This window comes from Moschus berezovskii, chromosome 14 (genome assembly GCF_049115385.1).
Source record: "Moschus berezovskii isolate FMDL1 chromosome 14, NW_MosBer_1.0, whole genome shotgun sequence".
Classification (NCBI taxonomy): domain Eukaryota; kingdom Metazoa; phylum Chordata; class Mammalia; order Artiodactyla; family Moschidae; genus Moschus; species Moschus berezovskii.
In genome coordinates this window covers 53,854,142-53,878,354 of record NC_142473.1, presented here as the reverse complement: position 1 = coordinate 53,878,354, position 24,213 = coordinate 53,854,142, and the positions used below count along the sequence as shown (strand labels likewise).

General features: G+C 40.4%; 1 protein-coding gene and 1 pseudogene across 1 annotated transcript; one reads left to right on the top strand and one right to left on the bottom strand.

The window, feature by feature from the left end:
- Positions 1-366: 366 nt before the first annotated feature.
- On the bottom strand, positions 367-1,317 carry LOC129553977 (olfactory receptor 51H1-like). The gene has a single exon (XM_055422642.2). The coding sequence runs from the start codon at positions 1,315-1,317 to the stop codon at positions 367-369; it is 951 nt and encodes a 316-aa protein (XP_055278617.1).
- Positions 1,318-8,781: 7,464 nt separating this feature from the next.
- Positions 8,782-23,624, top strand: LOC129553642 (olfactory receptor 51H1-like; annotated as a pseudogene).
- The last annotated feature ends 589 nt before the right edge of the window (positions 23,625-24,213 follow it).

Sequence of the window (24,213 nt, the reverse complement as noted above, 5' to 3'; positions counted from 1 at the left end):
AGTGCTATATAGCATTTTGAATCTTTCCTTTTCTGATTATTATTTAATTAATAACTAAAGAACAATATTACTTAACATTATATGAATAAACACTCAAAAGTGTTACCTGGATAAACAGGTGATGAGTTATGTCTTCACTGATGCTCATCTCCAGTTTCAGAGGAGAAAATTATATTAATTAATTAGATTTTTCAAGTGACACCAGATATCAAAAAATATGCATTCCAAAATGGAACATATATAGAACAAGAAAGACTCTCACCCACAAGCCTTGCCCTTTCGATTTTCCCAGAAGTGTACAATTTGACTGCATTGTAGTTGCTCAAAATGCTTCTTATTCTCCATATTACATTTGATTCCATGACACTAGACCCTGTTCTTTCTCCTCTGGAACACATGGGTGATCCTCCTCCGTATCTGCTTGGTTTTCACACTATAGACAACAGGGTTTAGTACAGGGGGCAGTAACAGATAGGTATTGGCCATGAGTGTGTGTACTACTGGTGACAGATGTTTCCCAAACCGGTGGATCATGGTGACACCAATGAGAGGAACATAAAAAAGGAGCACAGCACAGATGTGGGAGAGGCAGGTGTTGAGCGCTTTGAGCCTTTCAGCTCTGGAAGCGATACCCAGTACTGTCTTCAGGATGAGCACATAAGAAAAGAGAATGATGAGGGCATCAAACCCCAAAGTGAAGATGACGATTATGAGGCCATAGAGGCTGTTGACACGAGTGCTGGCACAGGCTAACCGCATTGCATCTTGGTGGAGACAGTACGAATGAGACAAGACATTGGAATGGCAGAAGGGCAGCCGCTTTATAAGAAAGGGCACTGGGAAGACCACGCAGACTGCCCGGATGATGACAGCTATTCCAATCTTGCCAATGATGCCAGGGGTGAGGATGGAAGCATAGTGCAGTGGGTCTCGGATGGCCACAAATCTGTCGAAGGCCATAGACACTAATACTCCTGATTCTACCACTCCAAAACTGTGGATGAAGAACATCTGTGTGATGCATGTATCAAAGGGAACCTCGGGGACATTAAACCAGAAGATGCTGAGCATGGAGGGCAGGGTGGACATGGAGAGACCAACATCAGTCAGAGCCAAGATAGAGAGGAAGTAGTACATAGGCTCATGGAGACTCTGATCTACCTTGATGATGGCAAGGATGGTACCATTTCCCAGGAGAGTCATGGTGTAGAGAAATCCCAGGGGAAAAGCCATGCATGGGTTTTTATCTGGCATTCCTGGGATACCTGTCAAAATGAAGCTATGGTGGTTGACCTGTGATGCGCTAGAGTTCATCATGATGTTCTTACCACTGATTGAGGCTGGACTCTCCCACCGGGCTTCCAGCTCCTAAATTGAAAAAAGCTTTTAAGATAGGTAAATGGCTTTACGGATGTAGCAGTGGAACAACAGAGGGGAAAACTATGTTCAAATCAGGGGCTGAGAGGTTTTTGCATCTTTTTGCTTCTTAGACAATCACATGCGATGACCTCCATTCACTTGAATTTAATTTTCTGATCTTTAAAAGGGAGATAAGATGAAACAACTAGTGTTTAGACAGAAGAAAATTTTGATATCTTCCTTTAACAGCACTGAATATTTGCCAGAATAGCAGCAGCAACATCCAAGGACTTAATAGCATTGAGAATTTTGCTAAATAATCAAAGGAAGAACTCACAGTATCATCACCACAAACACACCTTCACAAAATTTCATCACCAGCCAAACCTACATCCCTTGTCTATATAAATCCATGTGTATGCATGTATATATATATGTGTGTACATATGCATATATTCTCTCACACACACATATATATGTGTGTATATATTCTTGCATGTGCCTGAGCATCTATTTCACTGTTTTTATAATGGCGGCTAAGAGGTAAAGAATCTTCCTGTCAATTCGGGTTCAGTCCCTTGGTCAGGAAGATGCCCCAGAGTAGGAAATGGCAAACCACTCCATTATCCTTGCCTGAAAATTTTATGGACAGAGGAGCCTGGTGGAGTTCATTCCTGGAGTCACAAAGAGTCAGACAGGACTGAACTACTGAGCACACACATACATTTGTAAATAGACACATTAGTGGATATAACTGTTCAAATTAATCTTCACAAGTTGTACATAACTTGCTATAACCTCATTTTAAAATATTAAGGGAAAAAGAATAAAGGCTATTGACCCTGAAACAACCACATATGAGAGTAGCTATTCACAAAATCTTTATTTCGAGAATCTTCTAACACTCCAAAAACCTGAGGCCATTCTTGAAACCTCTTCTTTCATTAAACCAACACTTAATGAGTTTCAAATTTGTTTCCAAAACATACAAAATCATTATTACCTTTCTTCCTTTTGTGTAGTCAAAAATAGCATAGTTCATTTCTTCCGGGCACCCTAACTTATCCTCCACCCATGAATGCCCCCTTTCAAAAATTCCTTTCTGCAGTCAGAATACACTTTGAATATTTAGAAAATTATTTATCCACCAAAAGCCTAAGGTCCCTCAAGATCTTCTATTGTACTTAGCACAGAGTCCTAAATATTTATCATTTCCTTCAACTACAGCACAATTCAGCCCATGTCTACCTCTCCAGTGCCAATTCACACCATTTCCCCCCACTTTGGTCTCTTCAATCCAGCCAAATTTGCAGTCTCTAAGTTCCTAGATTTCACTAAGAAACTTCCAGATATGGGATTTCCCATGTGTTCCTTCCTGTTTCTTGTGCCTTCCTCCACCTTCTATAAAATTCCTCTTTGCCTAATCAAAGCCTGCTGCTGCTGCTGCTAAGTTGTTTCAGTCGTGTCCGACTCTGTGCGACCCCATAGATGGCAGTCCACCAGGCTCCACCAATCCTGGGATTCTCCAGGCAAGAAAACTGGAGTGGTTTGCCATTTCCTTCTCCAATGCATGAGAGTGAAAAGTGACAGTGAAATTGCTCAGTTGTGTCCGACTCTTAGCTACCCCATGAATTGCAGCCTACCAGGCTCCTCTGGTCCATGGGATTTTCCAGGCAAGAGTAGTGGAGTGGGTTGCCATTGCCTTCTCCAATCAAAGCCTGCTGCCGCTGCTGCTGCTAAGTCGCTTCAGTCATGTCCGACTCTGTGCGACCCCATAGACAGAAGCCCACCAGGTTCCCCTGTCCCTGGGATTCTCCAGGCAAGAACACTGGAGTGGGTTGCCATTTCCTTCTCCAATGCATGAGAGTGAAAACTGAAAGTGAAGTCGCTCAGTTGTGTCTGACTCTTAGCGACGCCATGGACTGCAGCCTACCAGGCTCCTTCATCCATGGGATTTTCCAGGCAAGAGTACTGGAGTGGGGTGCCACTGCCTTCTCCAATCAAAGCCTATCTATCCTCAAATAGAAAGATAAAGTGAAAGAAAGTGAAGTCACTCAGTCGTGTCCAAATCTTAGCAACCCGGTAGACTGTAACCTACCAGGCTCCTCCATCCATGGGATTCTCCAGGCAAGAATACTGTAGTGGGTTGCCATTTGCTTCTCAAGAGGATCTTCCTGATCCAGGGATCCAACCCAGGTCTCCCATATTGCAGGGAGACACTTTACCCTCTGAGCCACCAGGGAATCCCAAAGAATAATTCTTCTCAAATAGCCTTTTGCAATTCTCATAAGAGTTTAAGATGCCTCAGTACATAGTTTTCATAGTCTTCTTATAAGTAAGTGCAGTTAATTAAACACTGCATAGATATTTGTTTAGTGTCTATCTCTCCTACTAGAATTAAACTTCCTGAAGGAAAGGACTCTGTTTATCACCTAAAAGATCATGTGCTGGGCTTCCCTGGTGGCTCAATGGTAAAGAATCCACCTGCCAATGCATGAGAAACATGTTCGATCCCTGATCCCCAAAGATCCCACATGCCATAGAGCAACTAAGCCTGTGCACCACAACTATTGAGCCTGTGCTATATACAGTCCACGGGGTTGCATAAAGTAGGACCAACTACTGATCCCATGTGTCTAGAGCCAGTGATCCACAGTAAGAGAAGCCACTGCAATGAGAAGCCTGAACACCGTAACTAGAGAGTAGCCTCTGCTCACTGTAACTAGAGAAAACCTGCAAGCAGCAATGAAGACCCAGTGCAAGCAAAAATAAATCAATCAATAAATCTATAAAAGACCATATGCCAAGCATATGTTAGCTTTCCATATGCGTTGAATGAAGGAATTAAATAAAGAATAAATGAATATGGATGATTAAATATCATTCTTTTCAGATATTTTACAAACTCTCAAAGTCCTCCTTGATTTTCTGCATGTGGGTTGAAAATCATTGATCTAGAGAAAAATCTTTTTCTAACAGGGCACAAAAGCTTAAATGAAGGGGCTTTGAGAGCAATTAAAATTTCTTTGTCATCATCCAGGTACTGATTGTGAGAAAGGCGAAAGAAAAATCAATGAGTTTTTCTGGGAGAGTTGGGGATGGGCAGTGGTGGTGTTGACAGGTACATAAGACCAGGTAGGCTTCCGGGCTCATTCTTCCTCCTGTTTCCCTGCTGTGAGAGGAGAGTTTGTGGTTGGGGGACAATACTACAGTGAAGTTATTTTTCTCCAAATAAGTCACAACGCTCAGATCTAAACAAAGCACTCTGTGCTGCCCAGCTAACCCTCTGGAGCACTTTGAGGAAGGGACACTTTTATACTTTACAGGTTAAGTGAGAGCCCTCTAGTTGGCTGGTCCTTCTTCCCAAGCAATTGGTGATGGCTTTTACTTGAGAAGAATCAGTTGGCTCATCCCTAGTAGATATTTTTCTTGGAAAAACTCATAAAATATTTGATAGTCTCGATTAAGTCCCCAGGGCCTGCTGAAGCACTGCTGTTCTATGGAAATTGCTGATTTTATGTTACCCTTTCTTTTACGTGCCTTTGACTCTGTTTTTCTTTACCTGAATATGTTTTACCCCATCTTCTCCTTTTTAAACAATCTCATTTCTATCTCTATTCTTCTTCTCTTTTCCATTCTCCCTGATTTTTCAGACCCTTATTTTCTCTAGCTTCCAATTCACTTCTGATTTACTCTTCCATCCACTTTTTGTTTCATTTTTTTCTATTTGATAGATCCTCCCTCACAGTGTATCTCTTCTTTTACTCCTAATAACATTACGTACATTTTACTTTTTGTCTCATCTTTTCTTTGTTTTCCAGCAACCCCTGACACTGGACACTCTCCAGGTGCTTCTCATCTGCCTTGGTCATTTTCCTCACCAGAATTTTTATGAAGATTTAATGAAAAATGTGCATAAATAATCCTACACAGAGCTTGGTATATAGAGGTCATGCCAAAAAGATTTTAAGATAAACTTATTACCTGTGTCAACCTCTGTGTTCTTGTTCAGAATTAATTTGGCTTCTTTCCTTCCCTGAGACTAGTAAACAGAGCACTTATGAAGCCTCCTCAAACTTCTGGTGGTGTCTCAGCCATCATGGTTCTATATGATTTCCTAATTCCTCTGGAGAAATCCTTTGAGGCCCGTTATGTAGTGCTGCCTGAGCTATTCCATCGTGAATTCCCAAAGAACGCCAAGCTGCTCCTGCATCTGTCAAATTGCCTTTCTTCTACCAACACCTGTTTCAAAATTTCCTTCATTTTGATTTTATTTGTGTCCTCTCAGCCAAGACTGAGGAAGGAAAAAGGATCTACTTCTTCTCCCAAACACACACACACACACACTTTATACATTTATGTGTGTATGTGTATATATATATATATATATAATATTACTAAAGAAGTCCTAAAATCCCAGCCTAATTTTCCCCTAGAGCTTCTGATTCCAAAACCAGTTTAAGTCTCATTGCTAATATAGTGCTGAGATTTACCTTGAAATAGCACTGAAGTCTACTGTTATTTTGGATAGAGAGAATTGCTTGGAATTTTCATTAGGAACAAAGAAGACAGAATTCATTAAATTTGTTGGACTTCTTTGGTTTTCTGCATTGTTATTCTAATATCTTAATTATAATTTCTTTCATTTGTTTTAATGCATTTTTCTATAATAATATTTTTTCATCAATGAGGTAATTCTTAGTATTGTAGAAACAGCTCGTTATTCCATCAGTGTGTACCATTGTGTGGTCAGTCATTAAAATGTCCACAAACACTTTCCACCACTTCTTCATGTCTCTTTTCATAACATTTTCTTTACCTTCATAGGCATATTTGAATTTTAAACAGCAGAAAACAAAAGCCAGATATAAACAATTCTTATGAAGATACTTATTTTCTTTTTTGTTTCAATTTATTTATTTTAATTGGAGGCTAATTACTTTACATTACTGTATTGATTTTGCCATACATTGACATGAATCTCTCCCGGGTGTACATGTGTTCCCCCTCTTGAACCCCCCTCCCACCTCCCTCCCCATCCCATCCCTCTGGTTCATCCCAGTACACCAGCCCCGGGCATCTCAATGCATGATACAAGATACTTATTTTCAAGTATGATAGAGAATGTATGGAAGAAGTTTATATACTTATTTTTAATTTTTTTTTTACTTTAAACTAGATTTAAATTTAATTGGGGTTTAAATTTTTAATTTAACTCATTTCATTCCAAATGTGTATTATAATCTTCAGACTAACTTTATCATAAATGTGAATGGTTGGTGTTTTATAATAGATATTTCTGTATATTTTTTAATATGAGTATGTGACTACACCTAGAAATCTATAATTTTCTGTATATTCATATTTTACATAATCCTTTATGTGGGCTATATACATGTATGTATGTCTACATGTATATGGAGATATTTATTACTAAATATATATATAAAGATCTACATTTCTTTAGCATCCCTTGACATTATGCTTTTGAACTGTGGTGTTGGAGAAGACTCTTGAGAGTCCCTTATACTGCAAGGAGATCCAACCAGTCCATTCTAAAGGAGATCAATCCTGGATGTTCATTGGAGGGACTGATGCTAAAGCTGAAACTGCAATACTTTGGCCACCTCATGAGACGAGTTGACTCACTGGAAAAGACTCTGATGCTGGGAAAGGTTGGGGGCGGGAGGAGAAGGGGACGACGGAGAATGAGATGGCTGGATGGCATCACCGACTCTGTGGACATGAGTTTGAGTGTACTCCGGGAGTTGGTGATGGACAGGGAGGCCTGGCGTGCTGTGATTCATGGGGTCGCGGAGAGTCGGACACGACTGAGCGACTGAACTGAACTGAACTGAACTGAACTGACATTATGTGAAGGAGTTAAAAGATGAAATCTTTGTCCTCAGGGTGTTTCTAATCTGTGAGAATATTTAATGCTTCCCAATCTCTCTTGAAGTGCTGTTAGAGACAGAAATAGACCTACACAAAATGCTTGATCTGAGTGTTTAATGGATAACTTGGGCTCCTCTGAAAACATCAGGATTTGCGTCATCCATATCTACAGAAACTGATGTCCCCTTTAGAATAACTTCATTCAGGAAAGCCCCCATATTATTCTAACAGAATTTCCTAATATCTGGAGTTCTACTTTATAAAGGGTAACCTTTCCAGACCCCAAAATGGTAAAATTCAGCAGAAAGAGTAGAGTCTGAAATCAGATGCACCTTGCTTGAAATCACCATTTTAATTTTCTGGAAGTTTGATCTTAGAGAAAGTCATTAATTTTCTTATTCAATCAACATTTTATTGTTCCTAAACAATATCTACCGTTTAAGTCCAGCTGTTCCCTCTCCTCTCCATCTGCATTGATGAGCCCAATACACTTAGAGAAGATCATACAACCATGTTGAGTACTGTATTCTTACTTTAAACGTATCACCAAAGACCTCATGGACTCCCTCAGAGCTTTCAAATGATCACTTTTTTATGTGTCTTCTTCTACTCCATTACATCTTTTCAAATTCTTATTCTTTGTTGATGACTTTATTTCCTACGTCATCAAGAAAGTTGAATTATCAGAAAATAACATCCAGGGCCCTGACCACATTTACTCGTCTTTTAACAGGGTCAAATATATGCTGATTTCTCTGTTACCTTATATAAATTAGGTGAACTATTCATCCTCCTTTCTGAAACCAATCCTTCCATTTTTGTACTAGATCCTGTCCTTATCATTTACTCAACAAAATCATTTAGACACTTCTTTTTATCACTTTTTTATCATGAAGTTTTTACTCTCTGGTTGGTTATTTTTATCAATATCATACGTGATATTTCTTTGCTTTCCTTTTCACTGGAAAAGACTCTGATGCTGGGAAGGATTGGGGGCAGGAGACGAAGGGGACGACAGAGAATGAGATGGCTGGATGGCATCACCAACTCGATGGACATGAGTTTGAGTGAACTCCGGGAGTTGGTGATGGACAGGGAGGCCTGGCATGCTGTGATTCATAGGGTCGCGGAGAGTTGGACACGACTGAGTGACTGAACTGAACTGAACTGAATGTAAAATCTCTAAAGCAGAAAAAAAAAATGGAAAAGATGTATTTCTGCCTACTTTAAAGGGAAGAGGTTGGTGAATACTCTCTGCAGAGAAAAAAAAAAAAGAAAAGAAAGAAATGCATAAACCTGGAAAAATAATTTTTTTAAATGTAACAACAAAAGATTCTAAGGTTCTAGAAGTTGACCTAAGTCAAATAACAGATTGAGAAACATATTTGAAAACTTTTTACAGCTTCAGGTAAGGACATATTCCTTCACAACTGATTTAATAAGCAAATTTTCAAAAGTAGTTTTACTGGGTTGGAGCTGGCTCAAAGCCAGCTGCTATGTTGTCAGAGAGTACAGAGTCAACTTGAGATGGAGGGAAAAAAATCCGAGGCTTTGTCAGCTATCAGCAAACCTAGCAGCAGTGTTACCCAAAAGTGAGGCCTAGCTGCTTACCACTCTGGAATCAGTAAAGTCTTATACCAGCTTACTATTAACAAAACTTTCATTCATCTAATTAAATTCAATCTAATCTTAATTCTGACAATGTACAAAGTTCTTTTCTCAAATTTCTTTTTTCACAGACCTTTTCTCACTTTCTGGATCCAAATTAATTTGTCTTTATTATCCTCACACATAAGCAACAAGCTCTAGGACAAAATCATTCTCCTTTTCTTTCCTTAACAAAAATATCACCAGTCTTTATACTTTCTCTCACTGGTAACACATATCCTACTTGCTTAACATACTGAAATGTTTCCCCTATCATTTCTGTTCTGTTCAGTCGCTCAGTCGTGTCCGACTCTTTGCGACCCCGTGGACTGTAGCCTACCAGGCTTCTCCATCCATGGGATTCTCCAGACAAGAATACTGGAGTGGGTTACCATTTCCTTCTCCAGGGGATCTTCCCAACCCAGGGATAGAACCCAGGTCTCCCGCATTGGAGTCAGACACGTTAACCTCTGAGATACCAGGAAAACCCTTCCCCTATCATTTAAGTAGGTTTAATTACATATTCTAATTTTTAAGTTTTAAAGAAACTGAACAGAACCAAAAAGCAAGTAACAATTGTTATATCAGCATTTTCTCATTGGTAAACTTAAGAACATATTCTATAGCCTATAAAAACATACATTTTTCTTGTACCACAATTTCCCTTTGATGTAGTACAAGGTGTGTGCTTAATACACCCAAATATCTTTGAAGTTCTACTAATTAACCCAACTCTGAGGCTTCCAGCAAACTGGGTTGTTGTGTATTTCAAGGACATGGTAAAAGTTTACTTCAAGCTTTCTCGCAGGCATATTTTTGTTCTCACAGGGTCAGATTCTGAAAACGGTATTTTATCAAGCTAGCTTTCTCTAACTGCATATACAAAAAGTATGTTTTTTAATTTCAAAAGAGCTTCACCTTCACCAATTTTCTTTGGAGTCTAAAGGATACTGTTGCCATATAATGTTTAATTTATTCATGATTTCATGATTAAATTTTTTCCAATGAATTGACCCTGAAGTTCCCATTTTACAAAAGACAACGACACCAGTCACACAAATGAAATATATACTCACACACCAGAAGACAGAGCTGTCACAAGTCCCCCAAGAATATGACCAAATAAACACTTGCTCAACATGAAAAGTTCCTGACATGACACATGACACATTTTGGCAAAACGCCCAAATAACACTCAGGGTTCACCAACTGACTCCTCAATGGTAGACACATGTCAGATCAATAGGCAAAAATGTCCAAATAGTACTCCATGCTCACAGATGGTCCTTTCAGATACACATCAGAACCAATTGACAAAATGCCCAAATGACACTTGGTGCTCACAAACAGTCTTCAGTGTCAGATACCTGTCAGAACCAACAGACAAAATGCCCAAATAACACTTTGTGCTCAAAAGAGAAGTTTGCCCGGGTCACACCGGGAGACTTACTGGGTCTTGGAGCTTCTCAGATATCCAGATGTAGCTTTTTGTTTCATCAAGGAAAAATGTAAGTTGGCAGCCAAAGACTCTGCTGGAAAGTGAAAGTATAGTGGGATTTGACAACTGGTTGATGTGAGTGTAAAATGGTTCAGCACATTGGTAAACAGTTTGACATCTTCAAAATTAGACAAACACCTGTCACACTATCCAGTGATTCCTTCTCCTGATATGTGCAAAAACACGCCAACACAAAGACTATCCATTAATGTTGTAGTGGCACTACTATAATAGTCAAATACTGTAAACAATCCAAATATATATCAACTAGTGACTGGATAAATAAAGATGCTTTATCTGGACAGTGACATACTGTTCATGAAAGAAAAGGAACAAATTATGAATATATTCAGCAACAGGAATAAAACTCATAACGTTGCATTAAGTGAAAAAAGATAGACATAAATGATAATGTATTAATATGACTCCATTTACATGAAATTTCTAGTAAAGGCAAATTATACAGATAGATAGTGTATCAGTGGTTTCCTGGAGCTACAGACAGGCCCAGGACTAACAAACCACCATCAGGGAATATTTTTATGTGATGAAGTCTTAAAATCAGTTTGGCATGATAGTTTCACAGCTGTATAGATTTACTGAAGCTCTTCAAATTGTACATATAAAATGGATAAATTCTATGGTCCATAAATTATACCACAACAAAACAAGCAAATTAAAAAATCAATAATTAGAAGGCTATTGCTATATTGCAGATGAGGGGTTATGGTGGCTTTGCTAAAATGATAGAGGTGAAGAGGAAGAGAATTTAAAGTATGTGGAAAATACTTTGGTTTGGACTTAATAGGACTTGGCAATGATAGAAGGAAGAAGGGGAAAATAATCTGTAGTTTTGATTTGAGCAGCTGAGTGAATTGTTGTATGGTTAGTCTGATTTCTTGAAATTTACCAGCAGAAAAGTTTACAGTATTCATCATGCTAATTTTTAGCTTCCTATTTGATATCTGAAAGGAATTATCATGTAGAAAGCTGATAAGGCAGAATTAATTAGTGTATAGATGGTATGTGAAGTCAGTTCAGTTCAGTCGCTCAGTCGTGTCTGACTCTCTGCGACCCCATGAATCACAGCATGCCAGGCTCCCTGTCTATCACCAATTCCCAGAGTTCACTCAAACTCATGTCCACAGAGTCGGTGATGCCATCCAGCCATCTCATTCTCTGTCGTCCCCTTCTCCTCCCGCCCCCAAACTTTCCCAGCATCAGAGTCTTTTCCAATGAGTCAACACGTCGCATGAGGTGGCCAAAATATTGCAGTTTCAGCTTTAGCATCAGTCCTTCCAATGAACACCCAGGATTGATCTCCTCTAGAATGGACTGGTTGGATCTCCTTGCAGTTCAAGGGACTCTCAAGAGTCTTCTCCAGCATCACAGTTCAAAAACATCAATTCTTCCGCGATCAGCTTTCTTCACAGTCCAACTTTCACATCCATACATGACCACAGGAAAAACCATAGCCTTGACTAGACGGACCTTTGTTGGCAAAGTAATGTCTCTGCTTTTTAATGTGTTATCTAGGTTGGACATAACTTTCCTTCCAAATTGTAAGCGTTTTTTAATTTCATGGCTGCAATCAGCATCTGCAGTGATTTTGGAGTCCAGAAAAATAAAGTCTGACACTGTTTCCATTGTTTCCCCATCTATTTCCCATGAAGTGATGGGACCAGATGCCATGATCTTTGTTTTCTGAATGTTGAGCTTCAAGCCAATCTTTTCCCTCTCCTCTTTCACTTTCACCAAGAGACTTTTAGAGTTCCTCTTCACTTTCTGCCATAAGGGTGGTGTCATCTGCATATCTGAGGTTATTGATATTTCTCCCGCAATCTTGATTGCAGCTTGTGCTTCTTCCAGCCCAGCGTTCCTCATGATGTACTCTGCATATAAGTTAAATAAACAGGGTGACAATATGCAGCCTTGATGTACTCCTTTTCCTATTTGGAACCAGTCTGTTGTTCCATGTACAGTTCTGACTGTTGCTTCCTGACCTGCATACAAGTTTCTCAAGAGGCAGGTCAGGTGGTCTGGTATGCCCACCTCTTTCAGAATTTTCCACAGTTTATTGTGATTCACACAGTCAAAGGCTTTGGCATAGTCAATGAAGCAGAAATAGATGTTTTTCTGGAACTCTCTTGTTTTCTCCATGATCCAGCGGATGTTGGCAATTTGATCTCTGGTGCCTCTGCCTTTTCTAAAACCTGCTTGAACATCTGGGAGTTCACGGTTCACATATTGCTGAAGCCTGGCTTGGAGAATTTTGAGCATGACTTTACTAGCGTGTGAGATGAGTGCAATTGTGCAGTAGTTTGAGCATTCTTTGGCATTGCCTTTCTTTGGGATTGGAATGAAGACTGACCTTTTCCAGTCCTGTGGCCACTGCTGAGTTTTCCAAATTTGCTGGCATATTGAGTGCAGCACTTTCACAGCATCATCTTTCAAAATTTGAAATAGCTCAACTGGAATTCCATCACCTCCGCTAGCTTTGTTCGTATTGATGCTTTCTAAGGCCCACTTGACTTCACATTCCAAGATGTCTGGCTCTAGGTCAGTGAACACATTATCGTGACAATCTTGGTCATGAAGATCTTTTTTGTACAGTTCTTCTGTGTATTCTTGCCACCTCTTCTTAATATCTTCTGCTTCTGTTAGGTCCATACCATTTCTGTCCTTTATCGAGCCCATCTTAGCATGAAATATTCCCTTGGAGTCTCTAATTTTCTTGAAGAGATCTCTTGTTTTTCCTAGTCTGTTGTTTTCCTCTATTTCTTTGCATTGATCACTGAGGAAGGCTTTCTTATCTCTCCTTGCTATTCTTTGGAACTCTGCATTTAGATGCTTATATCTTTCCTTTTCTCCTTTGCTTTTCGCTTCCCTTCTTTTCACAGCTATTTGTAAGGCCTCCTCAGACAGCCATTTTGCTTTTTTGCATTTCTTTTCCATGGGGATGGTCTTCGTCCCTGTCTCCTGTACAATGTCACGAACCTCCGTCCAGAGCTCATCAGGCACTCTATCTATCAGATCTAGTCCCTTAAATCTATTTCTCACTTCTATGCAGACGCCGGCCCCGGCGGCGCAGACGCGAGAGACGCTGGCCCCCCGGCGGCGCAGACGCGAGAGACGCTGGCCCTGGCCCCAGCGCAACCGACCACGTAAAGAGGCACAAAGGTGAGGAGCTACCCCATGCCTGAGGCCAGGGCCGGCGGCCAAGTGGAGCTACCCCACGTCCAATAAGCGGAGGCTGTGCGGGTGCAGGAGGGCCGATAGGAGCTACTCCACGTTCAAGGTCCGGAGGGGCGGCCTTGAGGATATACCTCTCATCCAAGGTAAGATGTAGCGTCTGCGCTTTCTTGGAGCAGCTGTGAAGAGATATCCCACACCCAAGGTAAGAGAAACCCAAATAAGATGGTAGGTATTGCGGGGGGGGGGGGTGGCATCAGAGGGCAGACAAACTAAAATCATAATCACAGGAAACTAGTCGTTCTGATCACATGGACCACAGCTGAATGTGGTCCACTGGAGAAGGGAATGGCAAACCACTTCAGTATACTTGCCTTGAGAACCCCATGAACAGTATCAAAGGGCAAAATGATAGGATACTGAATGAGGAATTCCCCAGGTCGGTAGGTGCCCAGTATGTTACTGGAGATCAGTGGAGAAATAACTCCAGAAGGAATCAAGGGATGGAGCAAAAGCAGAACCAATACCCACTTGTGGATGTGACTGGTGATAGAAGCAAGGTCCGGTGCTGTAAAGAGCCATATTGCATAGGAACCTGGAATGTTAGGTCCATGAATCAAGGCAAATTGGAAGTGGTCAAACAGGAGATGGCAAGAGTGAACATAGACATTCTAGGAATCAGTGAACTAAAATGGACTGGAATGGGTGAATTTAACTCAGATGACCATTATATCTACTACTGTGGGCAGGATTCCCTTAGAATAAATGGAGTAGCCATCATGGTCAACAAGAGTCCGAAATGCAGTACTTGGATGCAATCTTAAAAACGACAGAATGATTTCTGTTCGTTTCCAAGGCAAACCATTCAATATTACAGTAATCCAGGCCTATGCCCCAACCAGTAATTTTGAAGAAGCCAACGTTGAACAGTTCTATGAAGACCTACAAGACCTTTTAGAACTAACACACAAAAAAGATGTCCTTTTCATTATAGGAGACTGGAATGCAAAAGTAGGAAGTCAAGAAACACCTGGAGTAACAGGCAAATTTGGCCTTGGAGCACGGAATGAAGCAGGGCAAAGGCTAATAGAGTTTTGTCAAGAGAACACACTGGTCATAGCAAACACCCTCTTCCAACAACACAAGAGAAGACTCTACACATGGACATCACCAGATGGTCAACACGGAAATCAGATTGATTATATTCTTTGCAGCCAAAGATGGAGAAGCTCTATATGGTCAGCAAAGACAAGAACAGGAACTGACTGTGGCTCAGATCATGAACTCCTTATTGCCAAATTCAGACTTAAATTGAAGAAAGTAGGGAAAACCACTAGACCATTCAGATATGACCTAAATCAAATCCCTTATAATTGTGAAGCAAAGGGACTTGATAATATCATTCAGCGCGAGAATGGACCTATTAAGAGATACACTAATCATGGTATCTGGTCCCATCACTTCATGGGAAATAGATGGAAAAACAGTGGAAACAGTATCAGACTTTATTTTTTTGGGCTCCAAAATCACTGCAGATGCTGATTGCAGCCATGAAATTAAAAGACGCTTGCTCCTTGGAAGGAAAGTTATGACCAACCTTGATAGTATATTAAAAAGCAGAGACATTACTTTGCCAACCAAGGTCCGTCTAGTCAAGGCAATGGTTTTTCCCGTGGTCATGTATGGATGTGAGAGTTGGACTGTGAAGAAAGCTGATCGCCGAAGAATCGATGCTTTTGAACTGTGGTGTTGGAGAAGACTCTTGAGAGTCCCTTATACTGCAAGGAGATCCAACCAGTCCGTTCTAAAGGAGATCAATCCTGGATGTTCATTGGAGGGACTGATTCTAAAGCTGAAACTGTAATACTTTGGCCACCTCATGCGGCGAGTTGACTCACTGGAAAAGACTCTGATGCTGGGAAAGGTTGGGGGCGGGAGGAGAAGGGGACGACGGAGAATGAGATGGCTGGATGGCATCACCGACTCTGTGGACATGAGTTTGAGTGAACTCCGGGAGTTGGTGATAGACAGGGAGGCCTGGCGTGCTGTGATTCATGGGGTCGCAGAGAGTCGGACACGACTGAGCGACTGAACTGAACTGTACTGAACTGAACATTTAGTGATGTAGGAAGAAGCTAAGCCATCAGAGGATATTAAAGAGTGGACATTAAAGATGGAGAAAAACATAGTGAAACACACATAAAATAGCAAACAAACAATGAGAAAAACAGAAAAGAAAGCAATTCAACATCAAGGCAATTTTCCACTGTATTGAATTTTGCTGAAAAGGAAAGTAAGACGAGGAATGTTTGGCAATAAGCAGACCATTGATGACACACACAAAAATAATGTCAGAGGAGTGGGAAACAACACTCACCGAGGCTGACTGAAGAGAAAATGGGAAGCAAGTGGGAAGAGGGACCACAGAGCACAGCATTGCAAGGCTTTACAATCATGAAGCAGAAAAAAGAATAAAAGATAGTATGTGGATACAAGACTGAGCTCCACATTTTCTTTTAGTTTCTTTCCCTTTCTCTCTTCTTTCTTTCCTTCCTCTCTCTCCCCACATCCCTCCCTCCCTCCCCTCTTTTTTTTTTTCTTAGACTGAATTGTAAAGATTAGGCAGTAGAGTATGTCTGTAATTTGATATAGTTGCAGAAGTACCATTCATATGAGATTCAGATTGATTGTGTATTTGAATGTTCGTCATCAAAGGTTTGCATTAGGGAAAATTAGGTTCGATATGCCCAGAAGCCTGGGTCTATATGGTCTATGCCCCTGGTGACATCTTCAGCAAGACTGATACTCTTGTCTCCAGAGGATCACCCCAGAGGGGATTCTAGACTAGATGCTGCTAGTTTATAATCCCAGTTTTATTGCTGTGGTTGTCAGTTAGCATCAGAAATGATTCTCATCTCCTAGACTGGGTTTTAATTAAGTTGGAGACCAAAACTTGGGTGGTACTTTTTCCAGGATGCTGTCGCAGAATGCAGAGAGTTGCAGTATATAGTTTTTAGGGAAAAAATGAAAGAAATCAGTGAACTTCCAGATGTTCAAGCTGGTTTTAAAAAAGGCAGAGGAACCAGAGATCAAATTGCCAACATCTGCTGGATCATTGAAAAAGCAAGAGAGTTCCAGAAAAACATCTACTTCTGCTTTATTGACTATGCCAAAGCCTTTGACTGTATGGATCACCATAAACGGTGGAAAATTCTGAAACAGATGGTAATACCAGAAACCTATATTCAGGTCAGGAAGCAACAGTTAGAACTGTACATGGAACAACAGACTGGTTCCAAATAGGAAAAGGAGTACTTCATGCCTGTATATTTCACCCTGCTTATTTAACTAATATGCAGAGTACATCATGAGAAATGCTGGGCTGGAAGAAGCACAAGCTGGAATCAAGATTGTTGGGAGAAATATCAATAACCTCAGATATGCAGATGACACCACCCTTATGGCAGAAGGTGAAGAAGAACTAAAGAGACTCTTGATGAAAGTGAAAGAGGAGATTCTAAAAGTTGGCTTAAAGCTCAGACTCAGAAAATTAAGATCATTGTATCCTGTTCCGTCACTTCATGGCAAATAGATGGGGAAACAGTGGCTGACTTTATTTTTTGGGGGCTCCAAAATCAATGCAGATGGTGACCGCAGCCATCAAATTAAAAGATGCTTACTCCTTGGAAAGAAAGTTATGACCAACCTAGACAGCATATTAAAAAACAGAGACATTACTGGCCAACAAAAGTCCGTCTAGTCAAGGCTATGGTTTCCAGTGGTCATGTATGGATGTGAGAGTTGGACTGTGAAGAAAGCTGATCGCTGAAGAATTGATGCTTTTGAACTGTGGTGCTGGAGAAGACTCTTGAGAGCCCCTTGGACTGCAAGGAAATCCAACCAGTCCATCCTAAAGGAGATCAGTCCTGAGTGTTCATTGGAAGGACTGATGTTGAAGCTGAAACTCCAATACTTTGGCCGCCTGATGTGAAGAGCCAACATATTAGAAAAGACACTGATGCTGGGAAAGATTGAGGGCAGGAGGAGAAGGGGATGACAGAGAATGAGATAGTTGGTTGGCATCAACTGACTCAATGGACATGAGTTTGGGTAAACCCCGGGAGTTGGTGATGTACAGGGAGGCCTGGTGTGCTGAGGTTCATGCGGTTGCAAAGAGTCGGACATGACTGAGCAACTGAACTGAACTGAACTGATTGAGTGGTGGGAGTGAAGGAAGTCAGGTCTATCGAGGTCCATCTACTGTTCTTTCTTGAATTTGATGATAGAAGTTGTCTCTGTGGTTAAAAGTTCATCCTCTTTTTTTAGGATCAAATAGAACTTAAAAGAAAAATGGTCAGAGCACCCCAATGTAACTTTTACTTTGGGATTTGGGTCAAGTTAATTAACTTGCCTGACCCTATTTTTCACTCATGCATACAGTGACAATAATAAAGAGTAATTTTCCATTAAGTATTCATGATCATTTGAATGGAGTACATATGAAAACTTGGAACATAAATAAGCACTGAGCAAATTTTAGATGTTTTTATTATTAAAGGATTTAATTTAAAATGTCTGCCCATTATCCCTGCCATTGTCTATCTATGACAATATAAATCTATTGCTTGTGATTTCTATTTCTATAAAAAGCCTAGAATCATCAGAGTCTCAGCAAGAATTATTTCACTTCCTTCTATTTCTTCTTTTTTTTAAGGTTGTTTTTTTTGGCTGTTGGGTCTTAGTTGAGGCACATGGACTTCTCTCTAGTGGTGGCACATGGGCTCAGTAGTTGCCCAGTGGCATGTGGGATCTTAATTCCCTGATCAGGGATTGAACCTTTATACCTTGCATTGGAAGGCAGATTCTTAACCACTGGCCCACTAGGGAAGTCCCACTTCCTTCTCTCTCTCTCTCTCTAAATGAGAGAATTAGGTGGAGAGTGTGTCATTTTACCAAAGGCCAATTAGAGAAGTAACAAGATCACTGAAAATTTTGCCCTTCCCACCTAAGTTCCAGCTCAAGGCCAATAGCAAATACATTTCTTCTCAAAGTGAAAGACAAGTCTATGGTTCCTCAGAAGACAAATCCAAGGGACCAGAACTCTGTTTCAGCCTGTAGCTCAGACACTTAGAGTATAAATTTCTCAGTCTTTCAGGGAAGAGTTCTTCTCCCTGACTGCCTGGGTGGTAAAGAACATTGAATAGTACGTCAATGTTCTTCAATGTTGTGGGTAGAAAAGCGAAAAATCTCATTTCCTACTTCTCCTCCACCTCCCCACATACTCTTCTTATGCCATAAACTTTCTGTCCTTTTGCTGTGAGGAAAGTTTACATTTGATCTTCTCTATTGTCTGTCACTATTACTGATGGAGACAGAGTTAATTTGAGTCCAGTTGAGGATACATAGGTGAACAAGGTGAACATATTGACCCATCTGTAAAGCTTGCTTTTATTCAACTCCAGGCACACATTCCACTCCTCTTTCTGATCTTGTTTTTCATGTGTTCCTCGCTAAGGGTCTTGGAAGGCAAAAAAAAAAAAAAAAAATCTCATTTTGATCCTCTGATTATTATGACTTGTCTCGAACTTAGTAGGCATTCAACAAAGTCACTTATCAGTAACTTAGTTAAACATGAAAGCTTTTCCTGGGTTCATCAGATCTTAAGGAATCAACAGGCTTACGTGCAAACCTCATCTTGAATTGTGGATGGGCTGTGTTGATCTCTGGGATGAATCTCCTCAGATGGTCAGTGCAGTGTTTGTTTTGTACTCCTAGTCTCTCAGAATCAATGTTCTTTATTCCTCTCTTCCTCTTACTGATTTTCACTACCTATGATTTCTACTAGTATATTATCCTTTCATCTCTATTTTGTCTAGGATCTTCTTCCAATAAATTCTTCACAATAAGCATTCATGATTAAGTGAAGAGTCAGTGGAATTCTTGATCTTGAGCACTGCAACAGTCACAGTATTCAAGCCACTGATATTGAGTGATGGGATAAATTCACTGGTGGAGACAAAGATTTAGATGATACAGAATTTGATTAAAATACATCAGTAATATATGAGTGGGCTTCCCTGGTGGCTCAGAGGTTAAAGCATCTGCCTCCAATGCGGGAGACCCTAGTTCGATCCCTGGGTCGGGAAGATCCCCTGGAGAAGGAAACGGTAACCCACTCCAGTATTCTTGCCTGGAGAATCCCATGGACGGAGAAGCCTGGTAGGCTACAGTCCATAGGGTCGCCTAGAGTCGGACCCGACTGAGCGACGGAACAGAACGGAACGGGATATATGAGTAGGTAGATATATCTCTCAGTGTGTAAATAAATTCCACAGCCTACTGATATTTTTGAGATTAATTCTCACAGTTAGCCAAATATGACAAAGTTCAGAGAAAAAAGGCGCTCATTAATTATAGCTAAATTTTGAGTGTTAATTTGCCTGATACTTAACAAAATGCCCAATATCCCCAGTGGATAGTCTTAACTATCCCACTCATTTTAAAAAGGTGAGGAATAAATCACAGAGATTCTTAAGTAACTTGTCTAAGGAAATAGAACTATGATTCAAACCCAGGTGGTCTCTCCAGAATCTTCAGTTTTAGTGGTACTTTCCTATTTAATTTCCCCCCCAAAGAGACAAAGACAGAGAGGCAAAGAGAGGCAGAGATTATGCAGTATGAAAGACTCTTAAATCCACTTGGAGCTAAGATTTGGCAAAAGGTCAGCTAGAATGTTGGTATTTTCTAAATTTGCAGTCTGCATCACTGATTTTTCAAATCTTAATAGAATTTTTTGGAATGAGGAAAACATTCTACATCTGTACTTTCCAAATACAGCAGTCACTGGCAACATGTAGCAACTGAATACTTGACAGACAGCAAGGGCAGCTAAGTTACTGATGATGTAATTAGCTTAATTAATATAAAGATAAATGGGCACAGGTATCTAGTGGCTACCAGAGTGGACAGTGCAGCACTAAGCTATCGACTGTCAAGAAACTTGGAGCAACTCTTTCCTGTCTGCATTTATTCCCGAGCATCCAGAGTTTTCTGCCCTTTATGTCCAACCCTGGATTTCATCTAGTGCCTTTGTTCTTTCTGTGACTCAGGCTTCTGTTCCATTTTCATCAACATGGATCCTGAGATGGGCTTCAATAATATGTGAATTCACTTAATTTTTATGCAGAGTTTTGCTTGTATTCAAGTATGTGTAATATATGAATACTTTTATTTGAGAAACTCATTATGAGATGCTCAGTAAGGATCATAACACATAACTAAGAGCCATTATAGCACTGTTCTTCCTTCAATCCTGAATTCTTATCATTTGTGGCTAGACTGACCCCCCAAAAGTGATATCTCAGCTGTACATTTGGATACATCTTCCTAAAGATAACAAACAATTGAAAAAGAAGATATTTAATTGTATGACACCAAGATTTTAATACTGATCTTTCTTACTGCAACTGTTAGGCACTAACATCTAGAATGATTTATAAGTTCATCTAGGTCTTACTCAGAATTACAATAAGAAATAGAACTGCTGGAAACTCAAGGAGATTACTAAAGTAGCCGCACAGTAGTGGGAACGCATAGAATGAGAGATCTCTATGCAAGAACAGGGAAACTAAGTCCAATTGTGTTCTCAACACCAAGGCCAATGACTTCATCAATCTGAGTAATGTTTGAACCTGTCTTTTGGGAGATTCTCCAGAGGTGGATTTCACCTGACTGGATCAGTTTTTAGTTGTAAAACTCATCGCAAGTTCTATCTGGCATTCTGTTCTTTCAGGTGTAACACAGAAATGGATCTCAGAATTCTTTTCTTGATACCTTAGGACAGAGAAGTCTAATTTCCATGAAGAAAAAGGACAGGGTCTGAGTCCATGAGACTGAATGGGAATATTTCTGAAAAGGGGTTAAAGCAAGTCTCCTCTGGCTCCTCTGGATATTAGTTTTCTTCTTCTCCCACAACAAATTACCATGAATGTAGTGACTCAGCATACATATATTTATCTTACAGTTCTGCATGTCAGAAGAACAACACTGTTCTCACTGGGCTAAAATCAAGGTGCCATCAAGTCTGCATTCCTTTCAGAGAACTCTAGGGAAAATTCTACTCCCTTGGCTTTTCCAGCATCTAGGGGCTACTCGCATTCCTCGGCTCTTGGTCCCCCACCTTCATCTTCACAAGTCCTGCTGAGTCTTTCTCAAGCTGTTGTCTCTCTGGTTTTCTGCAGCTGGGGAATTTTCTTCATCTTTGAGGACTCATATGATCAGATTTGACCTATCTGGGTAATCCAGGATAAACTTCAATCTGAAGTCCTTAACTTTAATGCCATCTTCAAAGTTTCTTTTGCCATGCAAGCCACTATATTCACAGGTTTCAAGAATTAGGAGGTGAACATCCTCAGAGACTGTTATCCTGTCTATCATAGTGGGTCCTTATAAAATTCCTTGGAAAGCCAAGTAATTTCTTCCTTCGTCACGTACTGTAATCTCAGGTCCTTTTAGTACCCATACACTACTGGGAATGCAGATAGTCAGAAGTTTAGTCCTTGAAGACTATCTTTCTCATTCTGTCCCGCATTATGCAAGTGGAAAACTTGAATCTCAATGAGGATTTTGTCTAAATCACAATTTAAGATCATAATTAAGATACTTACAGGTCTTCATATACGTGTTCATGAACAGTCCTTATGTCTTGTTTGTGCCTGATAATATTTCTTTTCTGGTTATTTGCATCAGTTTTTATGACCCACAGAAATGTACAGTATCATTTTTCCTTAGGAAGGAGGCAAGCAACTGCTCCATATTTCTAGGTGAATTGTATTCCAATTCACCTAGCTTAGGTGTTGATTAAAGTTTTTGTTGTTATTCTCCTAGATATTTTAGCATATGGTGGTCAGTAATAGAATTGCTTCATGGAGGTGGGGATATCATTTTCTGTATCCGAATGCGAACATAAAATATTTGTCACTGCCTCTCATGGTTAACATCTCAAAACTTATCGTCAGTTATTCTAATTGAAGCTGATTGGCTTAATGAGTTCTTCTCTTTTTGCCTAGTCAAGCCTTTGATCCACAGTGCTGTCATTCAACCAAACTATTAATAACCATCAGACCTTCACCCTTACTGGGACTCCAGGAATGCCAGAGAAGGACTTCTGGTTGGCCCTGCCCTCTTCTTCTTTACAGTTTCACATTCCTGGGTAATGCCACCATCCTCGCTGTCATCAAATTTGAGCAACATCTCCATGAGCCCATGTATTATTTTCTGGCAATGCTAGTTGCCACTGACCTCAGGCTTTCATTGTCTTCCATGCCCATTATGATCAGTGTTCACTGGCTCAGCTGGTGCTTAGTAACCCTTTATGTCTGCGTCACTCAAATGTTCTTCATCCACACCGTTGAGGGAGTGGAATCAGGTGTTCTGGTGGCCATGGCCTTTGATCGCTTTATGGCTATTCGCTTTCCTTTGCACTATGCTACCATTCTCACTCATGGAGTCATTGGCAGGATTGGAGCAGCAGTCCTGTTGCAGAGTGTGGGGACTGTGCTCCCTGTGCCTTTCTTTATCAAAAGGTTGCCTTTCTGCCTCTCCAACACCCTCTCCCACGCATAGTGCCTCCATCAGGATGCCATGAGGCTTGCCTGTGCTGACACCCATGTCAACAGCATCTACGGCCTCCTGGCATTGATCTTCATCATTGTGCTAGATGTCTTGATCCCCTTGGCCTCTTCCTTTCTAATCTTCCAGGCAGTATTGGGCATGCTTCCTGGGAAGATAGACTCAAGGATCTCAATACCTGCCTCTCTCATATCTGTGCCATGCTGTTCTTCTCTGTACCTCTCATTGGCATGACTGTGATTCACCGCTTTGGGAAGTATGTGTCACCCATAGTATACACAGTTATGGCCAGTTCCTACCTGCCACTGCTTCCTTTGCTCAGTCTGATCCTGACAATGTTAGGACCAAGCAGATCCATCAGTGGATTGTCCAAGTGTTCCGTGGGGGCAGGGTGGGCTCTTAGGACTTCTGTGCAAACACAATCAAGTCAGAGAAGAGGATCAAGTACAGCACTGTCCAATAGGAATTCCTGCAGTGTTGTTAAATGTTCTAAATCTCTGTTGTTAATATAGTAACCACTAGACACACATGGCTATTGAGCACCTGATACTTAGCTAGTGCAACCAAGGAACTGAATTTTTTAATTAGATTCAATTCTAATAAATTGAAATGAAGATTTAAATGGTCACATGTGGTGAGAAGCATCTAATAGGTTTTTATATGCCATTGCATAGTAGTTTTGATGAAAGCAAACATTTAACTTGATACAAATATGAATGTTTCTTTCTCAAAATGGTGTATAGCAACTTTTCATTATTTATATACAATAAAATTTACTGGTTTTGGTATATAGTTCTATTAAGTTTTCACTGATGCATAGTCATGCAGCCAACACTGATTCCTAGATACAGAAAAATTTTATCACTGTCTCAAATTACCTCATGCTGCAGCTTTAGTCAGCCCCTCTATCCATGCCCAATGCTGACAAGCTCTAATTTGTTTCCATGCATATAATTCTTGTTTTTCCAGAATGCCACGGGCTCTTCAGCACA